The 25,233-nt window shown below is 46.2% G+C and overlaps 1 protein-coding gene across 1 annotated transcript in view; it reads right to left on the reverse strand.

Moving 5' to 3' along the window:
- Nucleotides 1–1,735: 1,735 nt before the first annotated feature.
- LOC139256030 (monocarboxylate transporter 12-like) overlaps nucleotides 1,736–25,233 on the reverse strand; it is a 36,000-nt gene continuing 12,502 nt past the window's right edge. The window contains exons 3-6 of the mRNA XM_070874115.1: nucleotides 22,150–22,293; nucleotides 10,986–11,610; nucleotides 3,236–3,495; nucleotides 1,736–1,996 (exon numbers count right to left, since the gene is read on the reverse strand). Coding sequence (XP_070730216.1) covers nucleotides 1,800–1,996; nucleotides 3,236–3,495; nucleotides 10,986–11,610; nucleotides 22,150–22,293 — 1,226 coding nt within the window. The 3' untranslated portion in view covers nucleotides 1,736–1,799. The remainder of the gene's footprint in view (nucleotides 1,997–3,235; nucleotides 3,496–10,985; nucleotides 11,611–22,149; nucleotides 22,294–25,233) is intronic.

Raw genomic sequence — 25,233 nt, forward strand, 5'->3', positions numbered from 1 at the left:
GCTGAGGCAAGGGTGGAGACACGCGATGTTATGAAAGTGGAAATAGGTGGTCTTAGTTATGCTTCGAATATGTGGTCTGAAGCTCATTTCAGGGTTAAATATGACACCAAGGTTGCGACCGGTGTGGTTCAGCCTCAGACAGAAGTTAGGGAGAGGGATGGAGTCAGCGGCTAGGGAATTACGTTTGTGGCAGAGGAAGAGAGTGCAAAAGCAAGGAAGTTATGCTAACCCATTATAAATAAAGTTATATAGCACCTCTCATGACCACCGGACGTCTCAAAGCGCTTAACAGCCAATGAAGTACTTTTGGACTGTAGTCACTGTTGTAATGTGGGAACCACTGGTTACGCATCAGCTGGAGTAATGTTTCCAATTCAGGGCACCACACATCAGGAAAGATGTCAAGGCCTTAGAGAGGTGCAGAAGAGATCTGCTAGAATGGTACCAGGGATGAGGGACTGCAGTTATGTGGAGAGACTGGAGAAGCTGGGGTTGTTCTCCTTAGAGCAGAGAAGGTTATAAGGAGATTTGATGGAGGTGTTCAAAATCATGAACGATATTGATAGAGTAAATAAGGTGAACCTGTTTCCAATGGCACGAGGGTCAGCAAGCAGAGGACATAGATTTAAGGTTATTGGCAAAAGACCCAGAGGCGAGGGGAGTGACATTTGTTTTTAAACGCAGTGTGATGCTATGACCTGGAATGCACAACCTGAAAGTGTGGTGAAAGCAGATTCAATTGTAACATTCAGAAAAGAATTGGATAAATACTTGAAGGGAAAGAAATTACAGGGCTGTGGGGAAAGAGCAGAATAGTAGAATTAATTGGATAACTCTCCCAAAGAGACGGCACAGATACGATGGGCTGAATGGCCTCCTTCGGTGCTGTATGACCCGAGGATTCTGATGCCTTGTTTAACTCCATCATTACAAAAGGTCAAACTGGAAGTGAAATTCTCAAGATTCAAAGCTACTCGTAGAAATTGCAAAAGGCAGCATTGAGATCTGTTCTTTTAAATCCTCCTGTCATTATTACAGGAAGTGCAGTGATAACCTTCGATATCCTTAACATAAAGGACCAATCTCATTCCTTCCTTTTTCGTGCTTGTATGATTCCTATCTTAGCCTCAAGCGTCTGCACATGACATTTTTCTTACATTAAATGTAACAAGATACAGTGCTGACAAAAACAAATCATAATAAACAATTTAATAACCAAACACAAAAGAAGTTAATAGCAAGTCAATCCACGGAAAACTTCAACCGAGGAACAGGAGGAGGCCATTCAGCCCCTCGAGCCTGTTCTGCCATTCAATGAGATCACGGCTGATCTGTACCTCAACTCCAATTACCCGCCTTTGTTCCATATCCCTTGATACCCTTGCCGAACAAAAATCTATTTATCTCAGTCTGGAAATTTTCAAGTGACCCAGCTTCAACATGAGGTATGAACATTAAAACCGACACTGGCAGATAAATCTGGTACATTTATAGGAGTCACATGTCCACACATGGGCCTTTTTTAAAAAAAAAAGGAGGACCTCTGGAAATGCAGTTAGCAAGTCAATAGGAATGTGTGGAATGTATGAAGGAGATCAGAAAATTAAAACAAAAACTATTATATATATATATAAAAAATACTTTGGCATTGAAAGAATTAACAAAATATTTACCGATATCTACTCAAGTACAAATATTGCCTACTCTAAATTGTTTCCATGTTTTGATGTCTTTTCTACGTGCCAGCAATTTGTGGCTTGTGTGTTTTTTTAATGTAACTGTTGTATGAACTCTTATTTTTATATCTGATCAGGTGATGCAGTCTGAAAAGTTATAGTGGTAGGATCTGACTCTATGACGGTGGTTTGAACGGCAGCTGAATTTCTGCAGCTCCTCATCTGATTGACAGTAATCATCAACACGGAGCTGAATATCATGGACAACCCACTGACCAGGAAGGCTGCGGTATAATTTCCTGTTGTATCCACCAACCAACCTATAAAGAGAAAGAGGATTTTTAAAAAAAAATCAGTGTTGAACTACAGATGCGCTATTGCAAACACTTAAAAAAAAACATACATCCCACAATCACACCTTGTGGGTAAGGCACATCCCTATAAAGTGTTGAGGCAGCAATAATAACACTTAAGCACATTACTGGTACAAACTGAGGCAGAAGCTCATTTGGATGTCCAAGTGGATAGCAACAATAACCTATAATGTACAATACGATTCCCCCTAGTAGTAAAACCAGTAAGTTGGGTCACTCACAAGTCAGTCAGCTGTTAAATCAATTCGCAGCCAACCATGGCTTTTGAGAAGTTCCGGGGGAAGTACACTGAATGACAATATTTAAGGTGCTTCACAGGAGCATTATCAAACAAAATTTGACATTGAGCCACATACCGAGATATTAGGGCAGTGGTCAAAGAGCTAGGTTTTAAGGAGGAAAGAGAAGTAAAGAGGCGGAGAGATTTCGTGAGGGGATTCTCGAACTCAGGGAATTGGCAGATGAAAGCAGGGCTGCCCATGGTGGAGTTTAAAATTGGGCTGCTCGAGGCCAGAATTGGAGAAGCGTAGATATCTCAGACGGTTGTAGGGCTTTACAGAGAGATTACAGATATAAGGAGGGGCGAGGTGGTGGAGGGATTTGAAAACGAGAGAATTTTGAATCGAGGCATTGCTTAACCTGGAGCCAAAGTAGGTCAGCGATGTAGCTCAATCTCCCTCAATCATTTCAGAACAACTGCCATTGTGACAAGATAACTGTGCAGCCAATCATGTCACTACTTGTGTAACCATTAGAAAGGGATAGATAGGTTTAGACAAGACTCAATGGGTAAATGTACTAATTTTGTGCTCTCAGAAAATAGTGCTGCGTAGCGGAAGCACACGGAATGACTGGAACGCCTATCATATATTAGGGCAGATAATAGCAAATGAGCTAATAGCAACATTATCCTTATTTTTTTGGTGACCCCTGAAAACAAATAGGTTCATAGCACAAATAGGGCCATTCGACCCTTCGAGCCTGCACCACCATTCAATACCCCTTTCCCGCTTTCTCTCCATACCCCTTGATCCCTTTAGCTTGGATTGCAAGAGTATAAACATTACAGTTTGATTGACACTAGCTGAAACTTATTAAAATAGTAAAACAAAATAAATCAGTGAACAATTCAAAATCCATTTACAATAAAAACAACTGTAGTAGATTATGTAACACATTACTGACCTGCGATTGGTGGGCCAATAAGATAGGGTATCCCATGAATAAAGTAAACTATTCCCAGAGCAGAGGACAGGAAAGCATTTCCTGCTATATCTGATGTTATTACTGGGATAAGAGCAACATAAGCCCCATCAAAGTATCCATAAAGAACTGCATAGGGAACAAGGAGTGGAAAAGATCTCAGAATGGGAATGAACAGAGAGCAGAGACCATCCAGCCCAATGGTTAAAATGTAACAGTATTTGCGATACTTCTTCAACCACCTGCAGATTTAAAGAGAGAAGGTTGCCATAATAAAAATATTATTCAGTTTGGATAAACTGCCCAATAAATTAAATCCTAATGGCTTGGTCTGTTTTTATTGCACTCGATATGAAGAATTGCAGCAATTTTAATGGCCATCCTTTCCTACTTACAAATGATTACCATTGATCTCAAACTAGTGTCCTGAACTTATATAAAGGTCATTACAAAGATGTGAAGGCAGAGTTGGTTAAAGTGGACTGGGAAAATATAAAGTATCAGACTGTAGAAATGCAGTGGCAAACATTCAAGGAGATTTTTCATAACTCTCAGCAAAGATTTATTCCAGTGAGAAATAAAGATGCTAAGAGAAGGAAGAACCAGCCCTGGCTAACTAAGGGGGGAAAAGGATGGTATCAATTTGAAAACAAAGGCATACAATGTTGCGAAGGACAGTGGGCGGTCAGAGGATTGGGAAATTTTTAGAAACCAGCAAAAGGACAACTAAAAAAATGATAAAGACAGAAATGATAGCATATGAGAGCAAACTAATGAAATATAAAAACAGTCAGTAAAAGCTTCTACAGGTATATAAAAAGGAAATTAGTAGCTAAAGTAAACATTGGTCCCTTAGAGGATGAGACTGGGGAATTAATAATGGGAAACAGGGAAATGTCAGAGACTTAAAACAAATATTTTGTATCAGTCTTCATGGTAGAGGACACTAAAAACATCCCAATAATAGATAATTAAGGAGCTATTGCATGGGGAGAACTTAGAACAATCACTATCACTAGAGATAAAGTAACAGGCAAACTAATGGGACTAAACGTGGACAAGTCCCCTGGACCTGATGGCTTGCATCTGAAGGTCTTAAAAGAAGTGGCTGCAGAGATGGTGGATGCATTGGTTGTAATCTAGCAAAATTCCCTGGATTCTGGAGCGGTCCCAGCGGACTGGAAAACCGCAAATGTAACACCCCTATTTAAGAAAGGGAGACAGAAAGCAGGAAACTATGGGCACAAGTTTCGAGCCGCGTCTAGAACGGCACAGTCCCGACCTGGACGCCCATTTTTCGCGCCACAAAGTGCGCCTAAAAAAACCCTCCAGATTCTCCAGCTCCCTGCAGGTCCTCTGGCCCTCGGCGCAGCGCAGCAGGAGCTGTAGGGGGCGGAGCCAGGTCCCTGTGCTGAAAACAGTGCCGGGACCTCTGCACATGCGCGCAACAGTGGGCGCGCATGTGCAGTAGCTCCAGGCGCCCAAAACTGTGTGGGAGGGGCCCGAAGCACGTAACCCCTAGCCCTGGCCGAATGGCCTCACTGGGGCTGCGTGAATAAGGCTCCTCCCACAGCCAGCTCCTGCTTCCTCCCGACCCGACTTGACTCCCGCTTCCCGCCCCCCGCCTCCAGACTGAACCCGAAACCAACACCGACCCGACTCCCGCTTCCCCCCGCCCCCGGACCCGACCCTCCGGACTGGACCCGACCCGACTCCCGCTCCCCCCCCGCCCCCAGACTGGATCCGACCTGACCTCCCTCCTCCCGACCTGACCTCCCTCTCCCTCCCTCCCCCCGACCCGAACCGAACCAACCTCCCTCCTCCCACCCCCCCGACCCGACCCAATGCCACCTACCTGTAAATCTGATGCTGGGGACGGAGCCTGCCCGAAGTCTCGGGCCCGGCCCATTCAGCCTCCCTCCCCCTTCTCTTTTCCCCCCACCCCCGCCAATCTCCTTCCCCCCCCCATCTCCTTCCCCCCCGCCATCTCCTTCCCCCCCCGGCCATCTCCTTCCCCCCCCGCCATCTCCTTTCCCCCCCGCCATCTCCTCCTTCTCCCCCCTCCTCCTTCTCCCTCCCTCCCCCTTCTCCCCCATCCCTCCCACATCCCTCCCTCTGCTCCCCCCCTCTCTCCCTCTACCCTCCTCCCCTCGCTGTCAGAAACACAGACACTGACAGACAGAGAATGAGAGACACACAGAGACAGACAGAGAGATAGAGACACTGACAGAGACACACTGAGGGGGGCATCCCAGCACGCTGTTGGAGGGCTTCCGGTGCTGCAGTCGGTAAGTAGAAAATGTTTTATTTATTGATTTAAAAAAATAATTATTATTTCTTACTAATTTTTTTTGATTGATTTATTGGTTGATTTATTGATGTATTTATCATTTATTATTGATGATGGCTCTTTATTTGTAAAACTGAAGTGTTTAATGTTTGTAAACTTCCCTTTAAACCCCCCCACCCCACCATTCCCTACGCCTGATTTGTACTCTACGCCTGATTTTCTAAAGTGTAGACAAGGTTTTTTCGAGCATACAAAAATCTTCACTTACTCCATTCTAAGTTAGTTTGGAGTAAGTTTTCACTGACGAAACTTTGAAAACAGGTGTAAGTGGCCGGACACGCCCCCTTTTGAAAAAAAAATTCTGTTCCAAAGTGAAACTGTTCTAACTGACTAAAACTGGAGCAAACTAAATGACGAGAATTCCGATTTCTAAGATACTCCGTTCTACACCAGTTGCTCCTAAAAATCAGGAGCAAATCAAGTGGAAACTTGGGGCCTATAGACCAGTTAGCCTAACATCTGTCATTGGGAAATGCTGGAGTCAATCATTAAGGAAGTTTTTTGAGGATGTAACAAGCAGAGTGGATTGATGTCATGTATTTGGATTTCCAGAAAGCATTCGCTAAGGTACCACACAAAAGGTTACTGAACAAGATAAGAGCTCACGGGGTTGGGGGTAATATATTAGCATGGATAGCGGATTGGCTAACTAACAGAAAGCAGAGAGTCGGGATAAATGGGTCATTTTCAGGTTGGCAAACTGTAAGTAGTGGGGTGCCGCAGGGATCAGTGTTGGGGCCTCAACTATTTACAATTTATATTAATGACTTGGATGAAAAGATCGAGTGTAACGTAGCCAAATTTGCTGATGATATAAAGATAGGTGGGAAAGCAAGTTGTGAGGAAGATGCAAATAATCTACAAAGGGATATAGATAGGCTAAGTGAGTGGGCAAACATTTGGCAGATGGACTATAATGTGGGAAAATGTGAGGTTATCCACTTCGGTAGGAAAAATAGAAAAGCAAAAATTATTATTTAAATAGGGAGCGATTACAAAATGCTGTAGTACAGAGGGATCTGGGGATTTTGTATATGAAATGCAAAAAGTTAGCATGCAGGTACAGCAAGTAATCAGGAAGGCAAATAGAATGCTGGCCTTTATTGCAAGAGGGGATGGAGTATAAAAGTAGGGAAGTCCTGCTCCAACTGTTGGTAAGACCACACCTGGAGTACTGCATACAGTTTTGGTCTCCGTATTTAAGGAAAGATATATTTGCATTGCAGGCAGTTCAGAGAAGGTTCATGAGATTGTTCCTGAGATGAAGGGGTTGACCTATGAAGAAAGGTTGAGCAGGTTGGGCCAATTCTCATTGAAGTTTAGAAGAATGAGAGGTGATCTTATTGAAACATAAGATTCTGAGGGGGCTTGACAGGGTAGTTGCAGAGAGGATGTTTCCCCTCATGGGGGAATCTAGAACTAGGGGGCATCGTTTCAGAATAAGGGGTTGCCCTGCTCCTATTTCTTATGTTCTTATAGAATCTAGATACAATGAACTTGGCTAATACAAATCTCCAAATAACAGCAAACATTTGCCTTCAAATGAACTAAAACACCATTCAAGTGGAGATGACTGAACCACGATAAGTAGAATTATTTTATAATAATCAGGTTCAACTACGCTGATCTCATTCTTGTCTACAGACTCGAGGCTTAAAAAACGTTTACATAAAAACAGAAAATGCTGGAAATACTCAGCTGGTCAGGCATCTGTGGAGTTAATTTTAAGGTTGATGACCTTTCATCAGAACTGGAATAAGTTAGAGATGTGACGGGTTTTAAGAAAGTACAAAGGCAGGGACGGGGGGGTGGGGGAAGAGAACAAAATGGAAGGTCTGCGACCGGGTGGATGGCAGGAGGAATTAAATGACAGAAGGAATCATGGTGCAAGGCAAAAGGGGGTGGTAATGGGACAAAAAAAAATGGGTCTGGAGGAGCTGTAAATGGGAACAACAGAATCATTAGCAACAACTGCCGTCCGAAAACATAGAAGCGGTGGTTATGAATTGAAATTGTTGAACTCAATATGTTGAGTCCGGACAGCTGTAAAATGCCTAATCGAAAGTTGAGGGGCTATTCCTCGAGTTTCGTTAGAACAGTGTAGGAGGCCAAGGACAGAGAGATCCAAATGGAAGTGCGATGGAGAATTAAAACGACAAGCGACCGGAAGCTCAAGGTCATGCTTACGGACTGTGTGGAGGTGTTCCGTAAAGCGATCACCCAATCTACACTTGGTCTCCCCAATGTAGAGGAGACCGCATCGTGAGCAGCGAATACAGTATACTAAAGTACAAGTAAATCGCTATTTCACCTGGAAGGAGTCTTTGGGGCCCTGGATGGTGGGAGGGGAGGAGGTGAAAGGGCAGGTGTTGCATACCGTGGGATCGGGAAGGGGTGTTGGGAGTGATTGGGAAATGGGCCAGAATGTCGCAGAGGGAACAGTCCCTTCGGAATGCTGAAAGGTGAGGGGAAAGGCGTGTTTGGTGGTGTCATCACTCTGAAGGTGGGGGAAATGGCGGAGGATGTTCATTTGAATGTGGAGCTGGTGCGGTGGAAGGCGAGGACAAGGGGAACCCTATCGTGGTTCTGGGATGGAGGGGAAAGGATGAGAACAGAACTGTGGGAAATGGAACAGACAAGGTCGAGAGCCCCGTCAACCATGATGAAGGGGAATCCTCGGTGGAGGAAAAAGGAAAGCACTGGTATGGAAGGTGGCAGCTTTAGAACGGATGCGAAGGAGACAGAGAATCTGGGTAAATGGAATAGAGTCCTTGCAGGAAGCGGGGTATGAGGTAGTGTAATCATGGTAGCTGTGGGAGTCAGTGCGTTATAATAGATATTGGTGGCCAGCCTATCCCCAGAAATGCAGATAGAGACGTCAAGGAAGGGAAGGGGTTGGAGATGGATCATGTGAAGGGGAGGGAGGGGTGGAAGCCAAGTGCCGCACTGCCAGATCACGGCATGGACCCCACCTTCAAAGCGACAATTAAGTTGGCACATTTTATATTGACCCACCCGCCACTTCCCCTTTAATTTGCGCCCCGCGAGCCTCCTGTTCGTTCGTGTCCCCCGAAGCTATCGCTGTCATCGCCCCCGCACAGCTTCAGGAGGGGCGGGCCAATTTTTGTTCTGGTGCGAAAAATCGGCAGCGGAGCGGGGCGCTACCAGTTTACCGCTGCCATTAAACTCCTGGGAAATGTAAATGATCCCAATTTCTCCCCCAAATACTGCCTGACCTGCTGAGCGTTTCCAGCATTTTCTGTTTTTAATTTTAACTTTACTCATAGTTAAACACTACAGCCCCGTCCAGCATTAACAGGTTCATCAATTTTCAATCATCACCCCTCTTCAATCATTTTTATAGGGGGTTCACAAACCATTTTGGACCTCTTTGGGTTGGATAGGTTTAACTGACGGGCTAATGGTGTTGGTGTGAATTCAGAAAGCTGGCAGCCAATACGTTATCCATCTGGACCCATTATTATTGATTTTCGTTGCATTTCCTGGCATCCTTCATCTTTTTAAACTGAGAGGGGCATAAGTATGCCTCATTAAAAACACAAACAAGGCCAAATGGGGACATGTGATTGAAGGAGTGGATGGGTTGGCGATGGATACCATGTTGTGAATCCAGCCAGTTGTGGGTGGGAACTGACAAACCAATTCCTCGATTGTTTAGTTTCTCCATTTCTCAGATGGACTGGGGTCAACAAATCAGATGCTTTTCCTGTTCCCTCCCCATAGCCCAACCTCTTTCTCTTCTCCCAATGCTGATGTTTCTGATTAACTTCTGAGCTCCAAGTGAAAGACATCTTGTACTGAGGAATGGAAGTCTTTTAATCCTGGCATCCAATTACATCACTTGGCATTCCCAGGTGCACAATAAAACCCTCTCTGCTGCAAAAATATGCATCAATTCCTCTAGTGCATTGCACATACTCTCTCGGCCTGGTGCGGTGAATAGTGCCAACATCTGTTAATGTGACCATATCAATCTCTATACCAGCCACTTTTGATGAGCGAGGAAAAATGGCCTTCAGAGATGCTTTTAAGTTTATAAAAACCCAGGCTTTAAAAAGTTCACATCCAGAAAATAAACAGTGGAAACCATAAAGAATGATGAAAGTTTACTAGTAAAAGGTGTTAATTAGTAAAGCAAGGTATCGAAAAGTTAGACTAAGCAGAAAATAAAATTATTAATGGGAAAAAAAAGGCAAAATGGAGGAATGTGGGACAATGGGATAAGCTGAATTATTAAAGTATTTAAAGCACTCTATTAAAGTTTTTACTACATTAGTGGTTCAGTGTTAGTGGTTCAAGATGCGAGCTGAAAATGTACAAAACCTTCAAATTGTATCCTTCCTAGGGAGACAGAAACTCCTCTGGACGGCACAAGTGGTGGGAACTGCATCAGATGACTTCCAATGGAAAATTCTGCAAGTGGCAGGGAGCCAGAAGACAATTTCTACCCAGTCCACTGAAAAGTTACGCTGCCAATTCAGTAATTCGCGCAGGAAATCCTGCCCAGGGTCATTAGTTTCTGGGGCTAAGTGCCCTGGTTCTATGGAGCACTGACAATGATCTCGGAGTTACCAATGCTGCAATTCATCCTTTAGGCTATGGGGCTGAAATTGTCCTCCGACTGGCAGGGGGCGCACTCACCGATATTGAAGATTTTTCTCGGAGAGTAGAGCGAAATTCAGCACTTTGTATATTTTTTTTGTTCCGGGCGGTGAAATTGAGTTGCGGTGGGGCAGAAGTGCATGGGGAGCGGGGCGGACATCGGTACGTGTGATCAGCGCTGCGCTGATGGCGTCAGAGCAACACAGACATCCCGCTGACGCGTAGCAACATCCCTTCAGTTAAAAGAGGGCGGCTGTGAACTCTGCAGCCACATTAGTGACACCCACTGGGCCACCGGGGAAGGTTTCGGCCGGGCCAAGGGGTGCCGGGCTGAACCCGGGGGGGCACCGTTGCCGGGCCGACCTCGGAATCGGCCGACCATTAAAATAAAATGGCAGCCGCGGCAGTGCACCCTCCCCTTTAGGGGCGGACGCGCCACCCAGCCACAGGCAGCTTTCCGCAGGGGAAAGCGGTCGGGGGCACCGAGCGGCAGCCAATCCGTTCCCGCGGGGTAACTTCCCATGGGGCAATTTCCCACGCAGGGCGCAAACGGGGTCGCCACTGGTCAGTAAAGGGTCGACGGGGCAGGAACATCCACTGCCCCCCCCCAAAAAATTAGGGCAACCGAGCGATGAGTGCTTTCCGCACAGTCACTGCCTCTTTTTTAACGGCTCTTTAAAAAAGAGGAAATTTCAGCCCCTATGAGTTTCATCATTCTAGTACAGAATAAAATCAAAAACTTGTGTGTTTTATCCTTACCTTCTGTCCGCTAGCCAGCCAAATGAAATATTCCCAACAATGTCTATGATGCCTAGTATTGACATTAAAAAGGCCGCTTGTTGCTGGCTGACCCCAGAGCTTACCGCGTATGGTACAAGATGCACAAAAGGAGTGTTGCAGCCATAGGCCAAGAACAGCAACGATACACCAAATACAAGGAAGTCTGGCGTCAGGAGGAAGGCGTATTCTTTATACGACGGACAACAGCCACAGGGCTGCTTGTTACCACAGCCTTTTCCGATGAAGTTTGAATCTGCAGAAGGGCAAGGCAGTTGAGGGTCTTCACGTTGTGTTTTATAGCTGCATTCCTCAGAAGGCTTTCTGCTCGCCATACTGCTTACGGTGGAATTGGACAGATCCTCTACAAGAGTGAGGGGCCGGAGCAGGGCACCACAGACGCAAATATTAGCTACAAGGCCTCCAAGGATGAGTAACGCCCCACGCCAAGAGTACTGTTCAATCAGCAGCTGAACCACTGGGGCTAAAACAAAAGTCCCAATTCCACTTCCTGACATGGCCAACCCATAAGCCATAGCTTTTCTTTTACAGAAGTACTTCCCCACAATAGCTATGGCTGGAGAATAAGCTAGAGCATATCCACAACCTGCAACAGAGAACACAATTTTTAAAAATTACGATGTGTACTATTTCATCCAGTTGCTTTCATTTTCAGCTTTCTACTGACAGTAGTCGACAGCACAACTGCTTTTAGTTAGGAATGCAGGCAAATGCACACTCACACACACGCTTCAAAACTACTGCCTCTATCTAAGACGCACCCAACAACTCGAGAAACTTGACGTGTCAATTGCAATAATCTGATGAATAAGCCCAATAGCTTTTGTCCATATTGGGTGGAAATTTCAACTTCAGGAGAGGCGTAAAAAAAATGGTAGCAGATTTTACCTTTGTTACTCAGATAGGTTTAATGAGCTGGGTCTATTTCCTTTACAGCAGCGTAGAATTAGAGGCAATCTGACAGAGGTATATAAAATGATGATGCGTGTAATTCATAGATTATTTCAGTTTCAGATTAAGGACAACCGGGGACACGAGCTTAAACTATGCACAAGTAGGACTAGCCTAGATGTTAGTTGGGTTCTTTTCCCAAAGAGAAGTGAGCCTCTGATTGTGATACCGGCTGGTGTGCTGGGTGCTGACTCTCCATGCCTACAAGAGGGAGCTCGACCAATTCTTTGCAGGGGCAGAGCTTGCATCATATAGACAGTAAGTGGATGTACCAGTTAATGTACACATGGTCAATGTGATCTTCTGTATTGGATTGGATTGTCTGAGATCCTTATTGGCCCTGGGTTTTTTTCCCGATTTCTTTTGCCTCTCCCATGAAAATTCATGGCCGTGTTTGGCGGGGGCAGGGGGGCGTGATGCAGATGGTAGGAAGTGTTGCTTCAGGCATCATGAGTGTGGAGCAGGTTTGATGGACCAGCTGGTCTTTTCCTGCCTGTTATTTTTCTAGGTTAGTATAATGTATGCACCGGTGAGTCTGCTCACAGTTTGTAGAGTGCTGTTGCATTGTGAGTGGCTTAGCCAGTTGATCTCCTGGAGAGGTCTCTTCCATCTATTGGAAGGGAAGGGAATCTCCCTGCATGCTGTGAGACCCTCCAGAAGCATATGGAGGGAGTCATGGGAGAGCCTGGGTTCAGCCGGGCACCTCTGTGCAGTGTTTGTCAGTGATTGCAGCACCTCAAGGCTGTAGAACACTGACAGCACAACTGTCAAAATTAATTTGGGCATGGCCCCTTTAAGGAAACCGGCTGATGACAAGTCATCAAAAGACATCACCAGACCCACTTCCTTCAATTGGCCGGGAAATGCCACCGATGTCGCCCACCAGCAGCGAGGCCGGGTCCCACCGAGGTTGGTAAAATCCAGCCTCTCGTCTCTGATCTTCTGAAAGCTGGTGGACAAAAAAAAAACTCACTTCAGGACACTGCAAAACTTATTTTACTCTTTCTGCCTTGATGCCACAAGTAGTGTCTCAAATCACTGCTCCTGCCCATTGTGCTGGGCCAGGAGGATCTTTCAGCCCTTCAGTACAATGGCATTGTGACAGCATTACTAAATTCAGAGCGAATACAAGGACAAAACTTCCTCAAGATGGTTTCTGCAAGATAGAAAAACAAAACGAGATTTTGCCAAAATTAAAAACCTTAATATGAGACAGGTATATAAAGCTAACTCATGTAATCTTTCCCCATTCCATGTTTCTAAACAGTGCAGACAGCAAAATCACTGGGGGTTGTCACAGTGGCTATTTATGCTACTTAAATTTCTGGACCAGGAAGGACTCAAGTGTCTGGCTAATAATTTCACTTCAACAATTTATCACAAGGGCATATTGCCACTAAATTAACATTATGTGTAACCAGCCAAGTGCATTCATACAAACCTGCTTAAAATACTAATGGGACCGCACGCTATGTACACTCGTGTATTAGATTGGGTAGTTAGGCTCCTATTTGGTGGTCCTTTACACAAGGAACTGTTTTCGGTGGAGGGTTCAGTGCTGTACTTTGCCACAGCCTTGCAATGTGCAGTATGCAGCTACTGTATTCACCTGGAGCGGAACAAAGAGTCCCAGACACAACAACACAAGTAAAGTTGGCAATTTTCCACTTTTATGTTTGCTTTGGAAATGCCCCTTTATTTTACTGGTTCACAAACAAAAAGCTCAAGAGACTTTTAACATTCACTTGGCAGAAATACAACAGTAGAAGGCAATTATCAGATTAAGCTTGTCACAACAGTACATCACCCTGCTGTACCAATACACTGAGCCAAGGAGGGGCGAGGCACATACTTGCCATTCGTGACAGTCTCTCATTGACCAATCTTCCTCTGTACCTCCCTCTCTAATATACTGGCATGTTGCAAATATTATCCAAAAAACTTTGCATCACTATCTTAATTTTACAAAAAAATTGGTAGGATTTCCACCGTAAAGATAAATTAAAATAATTTATTCTCTCACACCAGTGCTACCAATTCCTCACCCAGTTTTCTGCCTCCCCACTCTCAAATTGTACCAGGACCCACAGCTGCACCACATTGAACAGTCAGTTAATAATTGGGCCATTTTTTACACTTACCATCGCGGAACGTGCTCTCGACTGGCCGAGAGCTAAATTTAATTATTATAATTAATGCTAATGAACCAGTAATGAGCGCCAGCAGAATTCCCCAATTTCTTTGCGGGTGATGCTACGATACAGACTCAGCTCATTCATATAAAATGGCTGATGAGGATCAGGCACATTGTCAGCTTTTGACTTCTTAAAAGGTAGATTTGCTGGACTGTGCACAGGAGCATTTTTGGTTAATTTAACTTTTGAGAACTAGATTAGTGACCTTTTTTTGCTGCATTTTTGTTGGTTGTATTTGTTTGACTAACTTTTCACCTAGCAAGATTTTTGATTGCTACAACTCAATCTAGATGATGGAAATTCCTTTGGAGTATCTTTAAAGGTGGCAGGATATATTGAGAAGGCTGTTAAGAAGCAGATGGGTTCATTGGCTCTATAAATAGAGGCATAAAGTACAACAGCAGGAAAGTTATGCTAAATCTTTATTAAATCACTGGTTAGGCCTCAGCTGGGGCCTACTCTGGGCACCACACTTTAGGAAGAATGTCAAGGCCTGGGAGAGGGTGCAGAGGAAATTTACTCAAATAATGATGGACTTTAGTTATGTGGAGCGACTCGGGATTGTTCTCCTTAGATCAGAGAAGGCTAAGGGGGAGATTTAATAGCGGCATTCAAAATTATGAAGAGTTTTGATAAAGTAGATAAGCAGAAACTGTTTCCACTGGTGGGAGAGTCATCAACCAGAGAAATCTGTCCCCAGCAGAGTGGAGACGGAGAACATTTTTAAAGTTGTTATGATCTGGATTGCATTGCCTGAAAGGCTGGTGGAAGCAGATTTAATAGTAATTTTCAAAAGGGAATTAGATACATACTTCAAAAGGAAAAATTTGCAAGGTAATGGTAAAAGAGCAAGGGAGTACGACTAATTGGATAGCTCTTTCAAGGAGCCAGCACAGGCACGATGGGCCGAATGGCCTCCTTCTGTGCTATATGATTCTATGGGCTAGACTTTCGGCAACATTCTGCCCATTTAGTGCTTTGGAAGCCATTACTGCCCATTAATTGCTTCAAGTGGAAACTAGCGCCCACTCACTCCCTTTATACTGCCTGCTGTAATTTCGGCAGCCTATTACCGCCGGCGGTAATTTGGGTGATTTTCCATGCACTTCAATGTGCATTGCCCAAATACCGGCCATATTACCGCCGGGCACCAAATTCGGCAATTCGCACAAATTACCGCCAGCATAATGTACCGCCCTGAAAAAGCTGCACTTACCTGACCTTAACCCGGCGGTATGGATGCCATGTTTTAAAACGGATGAACTTGAAAAATATGCTACTTTAAGTTGGAGGGAGCATTAAAATCATTTATGAGTGGATTTTAAGCGTGTTTGAAATCAATGCTCATAATCTGAGGGTAAAGTAGTCTATCTAGATAAATTTTTTGGTTGTTTAAGGAAAATTTAATAATTTTTGATAGTTTAGAAGACTTTTAAAAGAATGGGGCCTGCAATTTCTCAGCCAATATTGCTAACTATTCACATGCTGCAGAACAGAGCTGGAAGAAGAGCATTATGTGCCCAAAGAGGTGGCAGACTGCTGAGGAGGAGGAGACCTTACACCCAACGCATTTACAGAGATAAGCGATCATACCTGGACCTGTCCAATGAAATGTGCGTTAGAAGGCTGCGCTTCCGAAAGTAGATATGCCAGCTAATTAAGGGAGACCTACAGCCTACCAGCACCATCAGGACCGCACTGCCCGTTGAGGTTAAGGTGACTGTGGCACTTTCATTCTATGCATCAGGCTCCTTTCAGGCCTCAGCTGGCGACATTTGCAGCATCTCTCAGCACGCCACACATTGCTGCATTAGACAGGTGACAGAAGCGCTTTACGCACGCAGGATGGACTTTATAAACTTCCCAATGAGCAGGGAGGCACAGAGTGAGAGTGCTTTGGGGCTCTGGAGAATACCAAACTTCCCCAAGCTCCAGGGTGCAATAGACTGTACGCACATCAACCTGCGAGCACCTTTAGAGGATGCAGAGGTGTTTCGAAACCAAAAGGTATTCCACTCCCTGAACGTGCAGCTCCGTCAACCACAAGCAAATAATCATGGTGGTAAACGCGAATTTTCCAGGAAGCATTCATGATGCGCACATCTTGCATGAGAGCACTGACTCTGACCTCTATAAAAGTCAGCCACAAGGTCAATACTGGATGCTTGGTGCCAATGGATACGGCCTCACCACCTGGCTCTTGACGCCCCTCTGTAAGCCTCAGACAGATCCAGTAACAGCCACATGCAATATTGTCGAAAAGACAATTGGAAGTAGCGCTTTCGATGCCTGGACCACTCTGGAGGCAGCCTACAGTATCATCCTGAGCACGTCGCGGAGCTCATTGTGGTGTGCTGCATGGTGCGCAACTTGGCGATCAGAAAGAGACAGGAATTGCCACAGGGGACTGCAGGACCACCTCAGGACAGAGGGGATGAGGCAGAGGACAAAGCGGAAGAGGAGGAGGTTGAGGAGGAGTCTGCCGATGAGCCCATGACACCTTCCACCCCTGCACCGCAGGAGAAGCCCCGTGGTAGTTACGCAGCAGCAAAACTGTTACGTCAGGAGCTCATAAATGAACGCTTTGCTTGAACGTTGAGAGTTAAGTTTAAACCTTGCCCAGCCATTGTTTGCAACCCTTTTATTGATTGTTAACCTCTCATTTTGTGAAAGTGAGCGAGGCACTGCACAATAATTGTTAAGTTCAATAAAATGCTATCAGTTATGAAAAATGTTTTTTGTGAAATAAATTAATAAATAAATCTTTTTAAAGTAAATTTGTAACAAAATGTAAACAAAGCATCAAGATCGAAAAAATTAAACATTAAACGTTAAACATTAAACCCACAACGCCCCTCCAAACAGTAAACAATGTTTCATTAAAAGTTAACATTTTTTGAACAAACAATGTCTGCCCCACAACCTGCCAATAAATCTACCTGTGACCACCATTCCCACCACCTCTCTCCCCGCACTCCCTCCCCCACTCCATCGCACCCTCAACTGTTTTCTGGCATCACCCCTACCTCTGCCCCTGCCCGAGTTGGGACCTGTGCGTTGTGCAGCAGGGTGCCTCGAGCGATGCTGCTGTGGGCCGGGGGGGGGTGACGGTGGTAGTGCCACGTGTGGGGAATCTGGAGAAGAGGGAGGCTCAGACGTATTGCCATGCTCCTGACGCCCATGTGCTGTCGGCAGTGGTGGAACGACACCGTGGGATTCAGTGTCGTGGACCGATTGCAGCGTCTGCCGCATAGCATCAACAGGATCGGCAGTTCGCCGTATCACCGCAATCAGCACCAGCGTGTCCTCCAATTGGCACGTTGATTACACTGCGACGTTTCCGGCTAGTCCAACAATTGCCTGGAGGAGCTCTCGACCAATGTTAACGCTCCACCTCGACAACACAACCATGCCTTCGAGCGCACCTCTCCCTGCCCAAATCAGCCTCCGCGGATTCGGCACGGGGGCTCAACACTCGGTGTGCATACCGCTTGGTCTGGCCACTTCCTCGGAGCCCAATCCATGACATGTGGGTTCGGCTGAGGAAGAGGTGGCTGCAGGTATTACGGACCCTTCAGTTTTTGCACCCCCTTCTTCTACATCCAACGGTACCATCCTGGGGTGGGGGGGGTCAGAAAGCCGGAGGGTTTCATCATCATCATCATCCTTCTCCTCTCAGGTGTCCTCTCTGGTCAATTCGGCACTGCCTGCTGATGCTCCAGGTCAGCTAGAAAACATAACAGAAGAGGTAAGCTGAAGGGGAAGGGAGGAAGGGACAAGCTGACATTTTAACGCTCACATTGCGCAGACATATGTAGAGGAGCAACATTACTGCATTATATATCACCGAGCGATGCCACATGCAATGAACATGAACAGAATTTACAGAGACTGCATTGCATTGCACTAAGAGTTCATGATGGTCCCAGCATTACATTACATCACTTGGCATCATTTATACAATTATGGTCACATGATTATATTACATGAACACTGCACGGCCCGGAGATTGTGTGTGACTTACGTGGTACCAACACCTTATCTGCACCTACACGCGTGGCCGAGCGATCATGTGCCCGTGAGGGCTGAGGCCCGCTCTTCCAGATCTGTGAGCTCTCCCAGCTCTGGAGGACCTCCTCCGGTGCGCCGATGCTCACCTCTATTGAAAGCGATTTTTTTTCTGAAAAGATGACAATAGCATGGCATAAGGTTCGATAAAGACAAAGACCTCTGGGGAGGCGTGATTGGCAGAGGAGGAGGGTAGGGAAAACCTGCTTTATTCAGAATTGTCCATATCGTGTATGTTCTTCTTTAAATTTCTTGTCCCAGTTTCCTTTAAAATAAATGACGTTCACAAGGACAAGCTTTGTGAGACCGTCAACAGTTCCTTCAGCCAGTAAGTTCTTGATCTTGCCTTCAATCTGTGCTTCTGGTCAGGAGTTGATCCGTTGCCGGGCTTCTGTTGTCCAGCGATACCCTACTCCTGACAAAATGCCCAGAACACGACCTCGTCATCACCAACACCTTGTTCCGCCAGAGGGACAAGTACAAGGCATCGTGGCAACATCCTCGCTCCAAACACTGGCACCTGCTCGACTAAGTCATCGTCCGAGTGCCATGACAGGGGCAAACGACTGCTGGACGAACCACCCTAATCCGTTCCATCATCAACATTAATATGGCCCCAAAGCGACGACGGCAACAGAAGCAATGCCACAGAAAAATCAACACCGGGGCACTCAAAGACCAGCTAAGAGAGCCCTATACAGCCAGCGCCTCACGGACAACTTGGCGAACCTTGATGACCCCGAGACGCAGAGTGCCCACAGGGCTTGGTCTGCCCTCCAGGCCTCCATAACCCCTGCCTGTGAAGAGACGCTCGGTCACTCAACCAGGAAACACCAGGACTGGTATGATGAGAATGACCAGGAGATCCAGAAGCTAATAAAGCCCAAGGACATGGCATTTCTGAACCTAAAGCAACAACCCAACTCGGGAGCAGCAAAGCAGCTTTACAGATGGCTGAAGGCCGAGGTCCACCAAAAAACCCATGACCTAAAGAATAGATGGTGGGTGGAGAATGCACAGGAGATTAGGCAGCTGGCCGACAGCCATGACGTGCGAGGATTCTTCACCGCAGTCAAGTCCACCTACGGCCCAAGCACCCAAGGCCCCACCCCACTGCTGGCCAAGAACGGGGAGACATTTAGCAAGGACACCGAGGCAGTCAGGGCCTGCTGGAAGGAGCACTTCGAAGATCTCCTTAATCGAGACTCTACCTTTGACACGAGTGTCCTCGACTCCATCCCACAGCATGCTACCCGCCACCATCTCAGCAAAAACCCAGCCCTGCACGAGGTAGAAAAGGCCATCCGTCAGCTCAAGAACAACAAGGCAACGGGAGCGGATGGAATCCTCACTGAGGCACTAAAGTATGGCGGAGAGGCACTATTGGCTCGAATGCATGACCTTATCTCTCTCATCTGGAAGGAGAAGTGCATGCATGGAGATCTCAGAGATGCCGTAATCGTGACCATCTTTAAAAAGGGGACAAGTCTGACTGCAGTAACTACAGAGGAATTTCCGTGTTTTTGGTCACTGGGAAAGTCATTGCTGGAATCCTCCTCAACCGTCTTCTCCCTGTGTCTGAGGAAGTCCTCACGGAGACACAGCGCGAATTCCGTCCGCTCCGGGGTTCAACGGTCATGATCTTCACGGTGCAAGAGAAATGCAGGGAACAGCACTAATCCTTACACAAGGCCTTCTTTGATCTCACAAAGGTATTTGACACTGTTAACCGCGAGGGACAATGGAGTGTCCTCCTATTTCGGCTGTCCCCAAAAGTTCGTCACCATCCTCCGCCTGCTCCACAACGACATGCAAGCCATGATCCTGACCAACGGATCCACCACAGACCGAATCCATGTCTGGACCGGGATCAAGCAGGGCTGTGTCATCGCGCCAACCCTCTTCTCGATCTTCCTCGCTGCAATGCTCCATCTCACGCTCAACAAGCTCTCCACTGGAGTGGAACTAAACTATAGAACCAGTGGGAACCTGATCAACCTTCGTCACCTCCAGGCTAGATCCAAGACCGGCCCATCCTCTGTCGTCGAGCTACATTACGTGGACGACATTTGCGTCTGTGCACATTCAGAGGCTGAACTCAAAGCCATCGTCAACATCTTCACTGAGGCTTACGAAAGCATAGGCCTTGCACTAAACATCCATAAGACAAAGATCCTCCACCAACCTGACCCCGCCACACTGCACTGCCCCCCGTCATCAAAATCCACGGCACGGCCCTGGACAACGTGGATCACTTTCCATATCTCAGGAGCCTACTATCAGCAAGGGCAGATATCGACAACGAGGTCCAACACTGCCTCCAGTGCGCCAGCGCAGCCTTCGGTCGCCTGAGGAAGAGTGTGTTCGAGGATCAGGCCCTCAAATCTGGCACCAAGCTTAAGGTCTACAGGGCTGTAGTGATACCTGCCCTCCTGTATGGCTCAGAGATGTGGACCATGTACAGTAGACACCTCAAGTTACTGAAGAAATACCACCAATGATGTCTCCGCATGATCGTGCAAATCCCCTGGGAGGACAGACGCACCAACGTTAGCGTTCTCGACCAGGTCAACATCCCCAGCATCGAAGCACTGACCACACTCAACCAGCTCCGTTGGGCGGGCCACATTGTCCGCATGCCCGACACAAGACTCCCAAAGCAAGCACTCTACTTGGAACTCCTACAAGGCAAGCGAGTCCCAAGTGGGCAGAGGAAAACTTTCAAGGACACCCTCAAAGCCTCCTTGATAAAGTGCAACATCCCCACCGACATCTGGGAATCCCTGGCCAAAGACCGCTCTAAGTGGAGGAAGAGCATCCGGGAGGGTGCTGAGCACCTCGAGTCTCGTCGCCGAGAGCGTGCAGAAAACAAGCGCAGACAGAGGAAGGAGCGTGCGGCAAAGCAGCCTCCCCACCCACCCTTTCCTTCAACCACTGTCTGTCCCACCTGTGACAGAGACTGTAATTCCTGTATCGGACTGTATAGTCACCTGAGAACTCACTTTTAGAGTGGAAGCAAGTCTTCCTCGATTTCACTGGACTGGCTAGGATGATAAGATAATTGCCGATGTACTAGGTCCCATCCTCAATGCCTTTCAACATTGTCCGGTTAATGCACCGTTAGCATGCAAGTGATGCATGATGAGCACATCTTATTAATTACAGGAGAACAATATAACATCATTGATAGTAATGACGTGTAACAGCAAGTTTACCAAGAATAACAAAATCACAATGTGGCAGTTTTACATTTTAAGTAATGAGTCAGTGCATGATTAAAGTTATGAAAGTTATTTAATTTATGAATTACTCTTGCGGCAGAAACAAGGTCGTTTCAGCCCTTGCGGCGCCGGACTGTCCTGCGACGGACCTGGGCAACCGATGACACCGCCTTGGCAGTCTCTGCCCATATTTGCTGATATACGGGCAGGCTGGGTTTTCCACAACCACCCCGGCTCAATTGGTGACAACGTGGCTCCACTTCATGCACCAAGGCAGCTTGGGCATCCAAGGTAAATCCCTTTGCCCTATTCCTCCCTCCTGCCTTTGCCTCGACCATCAACTGATCTTCGATGTCCATTTTTAAAAATTTATTAATATTTTTTAGGACTTTTAATGCATGTTTTCTAACCAATCATTACATTAATTTAACAATGAAAGATTAGCAAATGTATTTAATTTGACAGCACTTGACACCAGAAAGGCCCAACAACAATATTTTAATCTGTACTCTAGTTGGGACTGAAGAATTCCACTCACAATTTCACCTCATGGAGCAAGGCAGGAAGCTATCTCTTTAGCTCATCAACTTTATAAGTATTTTTCTCCCTGTCTCTCTTTGATTTCCCCACCTTCTCCAATCTAAGCTTTATGGCAGTTAACCTGATTTATAGAGTAGTTATAATTCTTACCAGTCAGGACTCCCAGTGATAGATACAGGTACTCCAGGCAAGTAGCAAATGAGCTGAGAATGAGGCCAGCAGAAGCTAACACTCCTCCAACAATCACTGCCACTCTAGTGGAATACCGATTGCTAATAATACTTCCAACAGGTGCTAAAGAGAATGAAAAGACAAACATAATGAAAATGATGCACTTTGGCTGTAGCCCTAGCCTGCTTTTGCACTCTGTATAAATGTAAAAACATTAATAAAACACAGCATAAATCTCTATGCATCATGGGACAAATGCTAAGGCACTTTATTGCGATTAGTGCGATCACACCTTAGGATCCTCACACCAGTGTGACCAAATCCTCACCCAGTGGTACCTAACCCCATCCAAAGCCCTTTCAGCTAGGGCATATCCTACAGCTTTACTCGTTTCTCCAGACCTCAAGGGACAATATGCCCCCATTGCTGACAGATACCATCTTGACGAATCTTCTGGAATTTTTTGAGGATGTAACTAGCAGAGTGGACAAGGGAGAACCAGTGGATGTGGTGTATTTGGACTTTCAAAAGGCTTTTGACTAGGTCCCACACAAGAGATTGGTGTGCAAAATCAAAGTGCATGGTATTGGGGGTAATGTACTGACGTGGATAGAGAACTGGTTGCCAGACAGGAAGCAGAGAGTCGGGATAAACGGGTCCTTTTCAGAATGGCAGGCAGTGACTAGTGGGGTGCCGCAGGGCCACTTCCTTAAGTACTCTGGGATGCAGACTATCAGGCCCTGGTGATTTATCGGCCTTCAGTCCCATCAGTTTCCCAAAGACCATTTCCTGACTAATGAGGATTTCCCTCAGTTCCTCCTTCTCACTAGACCCTCAGTCCCATAGTATTTTCGGGAGGTTATTCGTGTTTTCCTTAGTGAAGACAGAACCAAATCATTTGTTCAATTGGTCTGCCATTTCCTGTTCCCCATTATGAATTCACCTGATTCTGACTGCAAGGAACCTACATTAGTCTTCACTAATCTTTTTCTCTTCACATACCTATTGAAGCTTTTGCAGTCAGTTTTTATGTTCCCTGCAAGCTTACTCTCATACTCTATTTTCCCCCCGCCTAATTAAACCCTTAGTCCTCCTCTGCTGAATTCTAAATTTCTCCCAGTCCTCAGGTTTGCTGCTTTTTCTGGCCAATTTATATGCCTCTTCCTTAGATTCAACACTATCCCTAATTTCCCTTGTTAGCCACGGTTGAGCCACCTTTCCTGTTTTATTTTTACGCCAGACAGGGATGTACAATTGTTGTCATTCATACATGTGATCTTTAAATGTCTGCCATTGCCTATCCACCGTCAGCCCTTTAAGTATCATTCGCCAGTCTATCCTAGCCAATTCATGTCTCATACCATCGAAGTTACCTTTCCTTAAGTTCAGGACCCTAGTCTCTGAATTAACTGTGTCACTCTCCATCTTAATGAAGAATTCTACCTTATTATGGTCACTCTTCCCCAAAGGGCCACGCATGACCAGATTGATAATTAATCCTCTCCCGTTACACAAGACCCAGTCTAGGATGGCCTGCTCTCTACCCATGGATTTTCAGGAATTAAATTCCACAACTTTGGAGTTTTCCCTGAAAACTGTAAACTTTGAGGGAGAGGTCTGGGAGAATTGGAGGGAGTTAGTGGTGCATCACAAATGGGGAAGGGTGGGTGGGGGGGCTTGGGATTTGGTGGCACTAGGGTAGAGATTCCAAAAGCAAGAAAGATTTGCATTAATATAGCACCTTTCACAACCACCGGACGTCTCAAATTGTTTTACAGCCAATGAAGTACTTTTGGAGTGTAGTCACTGTTGTAATGTGGGAAACACAGCAGCCAATCTGCGCACAGCAAGCTCCCACAAACAGCAATAAGATAATGACCAGGTAATGTTTCTGTTATGTTGATTGAAGGATAAATATTGGCCAGGACATCGGGGCTAACTCCCCTGCTCTTCTTCGAAATAGTACCATGGGATCTTTTACGCCCACCTGAGAGTGCAGACGGTGTTTCGAGTTAACATCTCATTTGAAAGACGGCACCTCTGACAGTGCCGTACCCCGTCAGGACTGCAATGGAGTGTCAGCCTAGATTTGTGCTGGAGTGGGACTTAAACCCTCAACCTTCTGACTCAGAGGCGAGTGTGCCACCCACTGAGCCACAGCTGACACTATCCCAGGGTGTAATAACACGGAGGCAGGAAGTGACTGCACTGAGGGCGGGGGGGGTCTCAGGGTCTGATCAAATCTGTGGAGCAGTTGTCTTGGAGCCTTCCAAAGTCTGGAAACAGCTGGAATATACAGTTTGAGTGCAATTGACATTGAAAAACATCTTTAAGCTGGCAGTGGGCCGTAAGGGGCCAGGAACAGGTTGGCATGACAGGACTCGGTTGGATTATGGGCTGGAGGCAGGTCTGAGAAATAAGGTATATGGTTCGTGGTGGGCTGAAGCAGAACAGTGTACTGGAAGTGATGCACCGCAGTTTGTGGAGGGGCAGACACTTGAGCCCTATGCCCCAAGAAAGGTTAAGCCTCGGGGGAAAAAAAACATAACTCTATTGCCAATAAAAGCTGGGCAATTTTATAGGTCTGTCTGTTGTGTTCTACCCTAGGGCAGCTCTTCACTCAAGTCTCACACACAAGATTCTTGGGCCAGTAGAGTAGCTGAGGTGGCTTCCTGTTGCCTTCCTCACAGTTTTTATCTTCAAAGTACCTTTTCCTAGGTGGGCTAAAGAGCCCCACTTGCCATTTACAATGGAGGGGGCTACCCACACCAATCAGACACAAGTACCCCTGCTAAACATCAATACAGGTGCTCTCGTCTGCTCGCTGGGACTGTCTGTAGTGGGGCTGAACCCAACCCTTCTGACTCAGAGGTGCGAATACTACCTCTGAGCCAGTGCTCACTCCATCCAGACGAGCGTCACCTGCTGGATGTCAATCCAGTATTGAGGCCATATTCCAGCCTCCACTCGCCAGGGCTGTCTGGAGTGGGGCTCAAACCCTTTGTAGAAAACTTTAACATGTACCGGTAATGAGTCCTCTTGACCCATGTGCTCGGTCTGCAC

This window comes from Pristiophorus japonicus, chromosome 3 (assembly GCF_044704955.1).
Source record: "Pristiophorus japonicus isolate sPriJap1 chromosome 3, sPriJap1.hap1, whole genome shotgun sequence".
NCBI classification, from domain to species: domain Eukaryota; kingdom Metazoa; phylum Chordata; class Chondrichthyes; family Pristiophoridae; genus Pristiophorus; species Pristiophorus japonicus.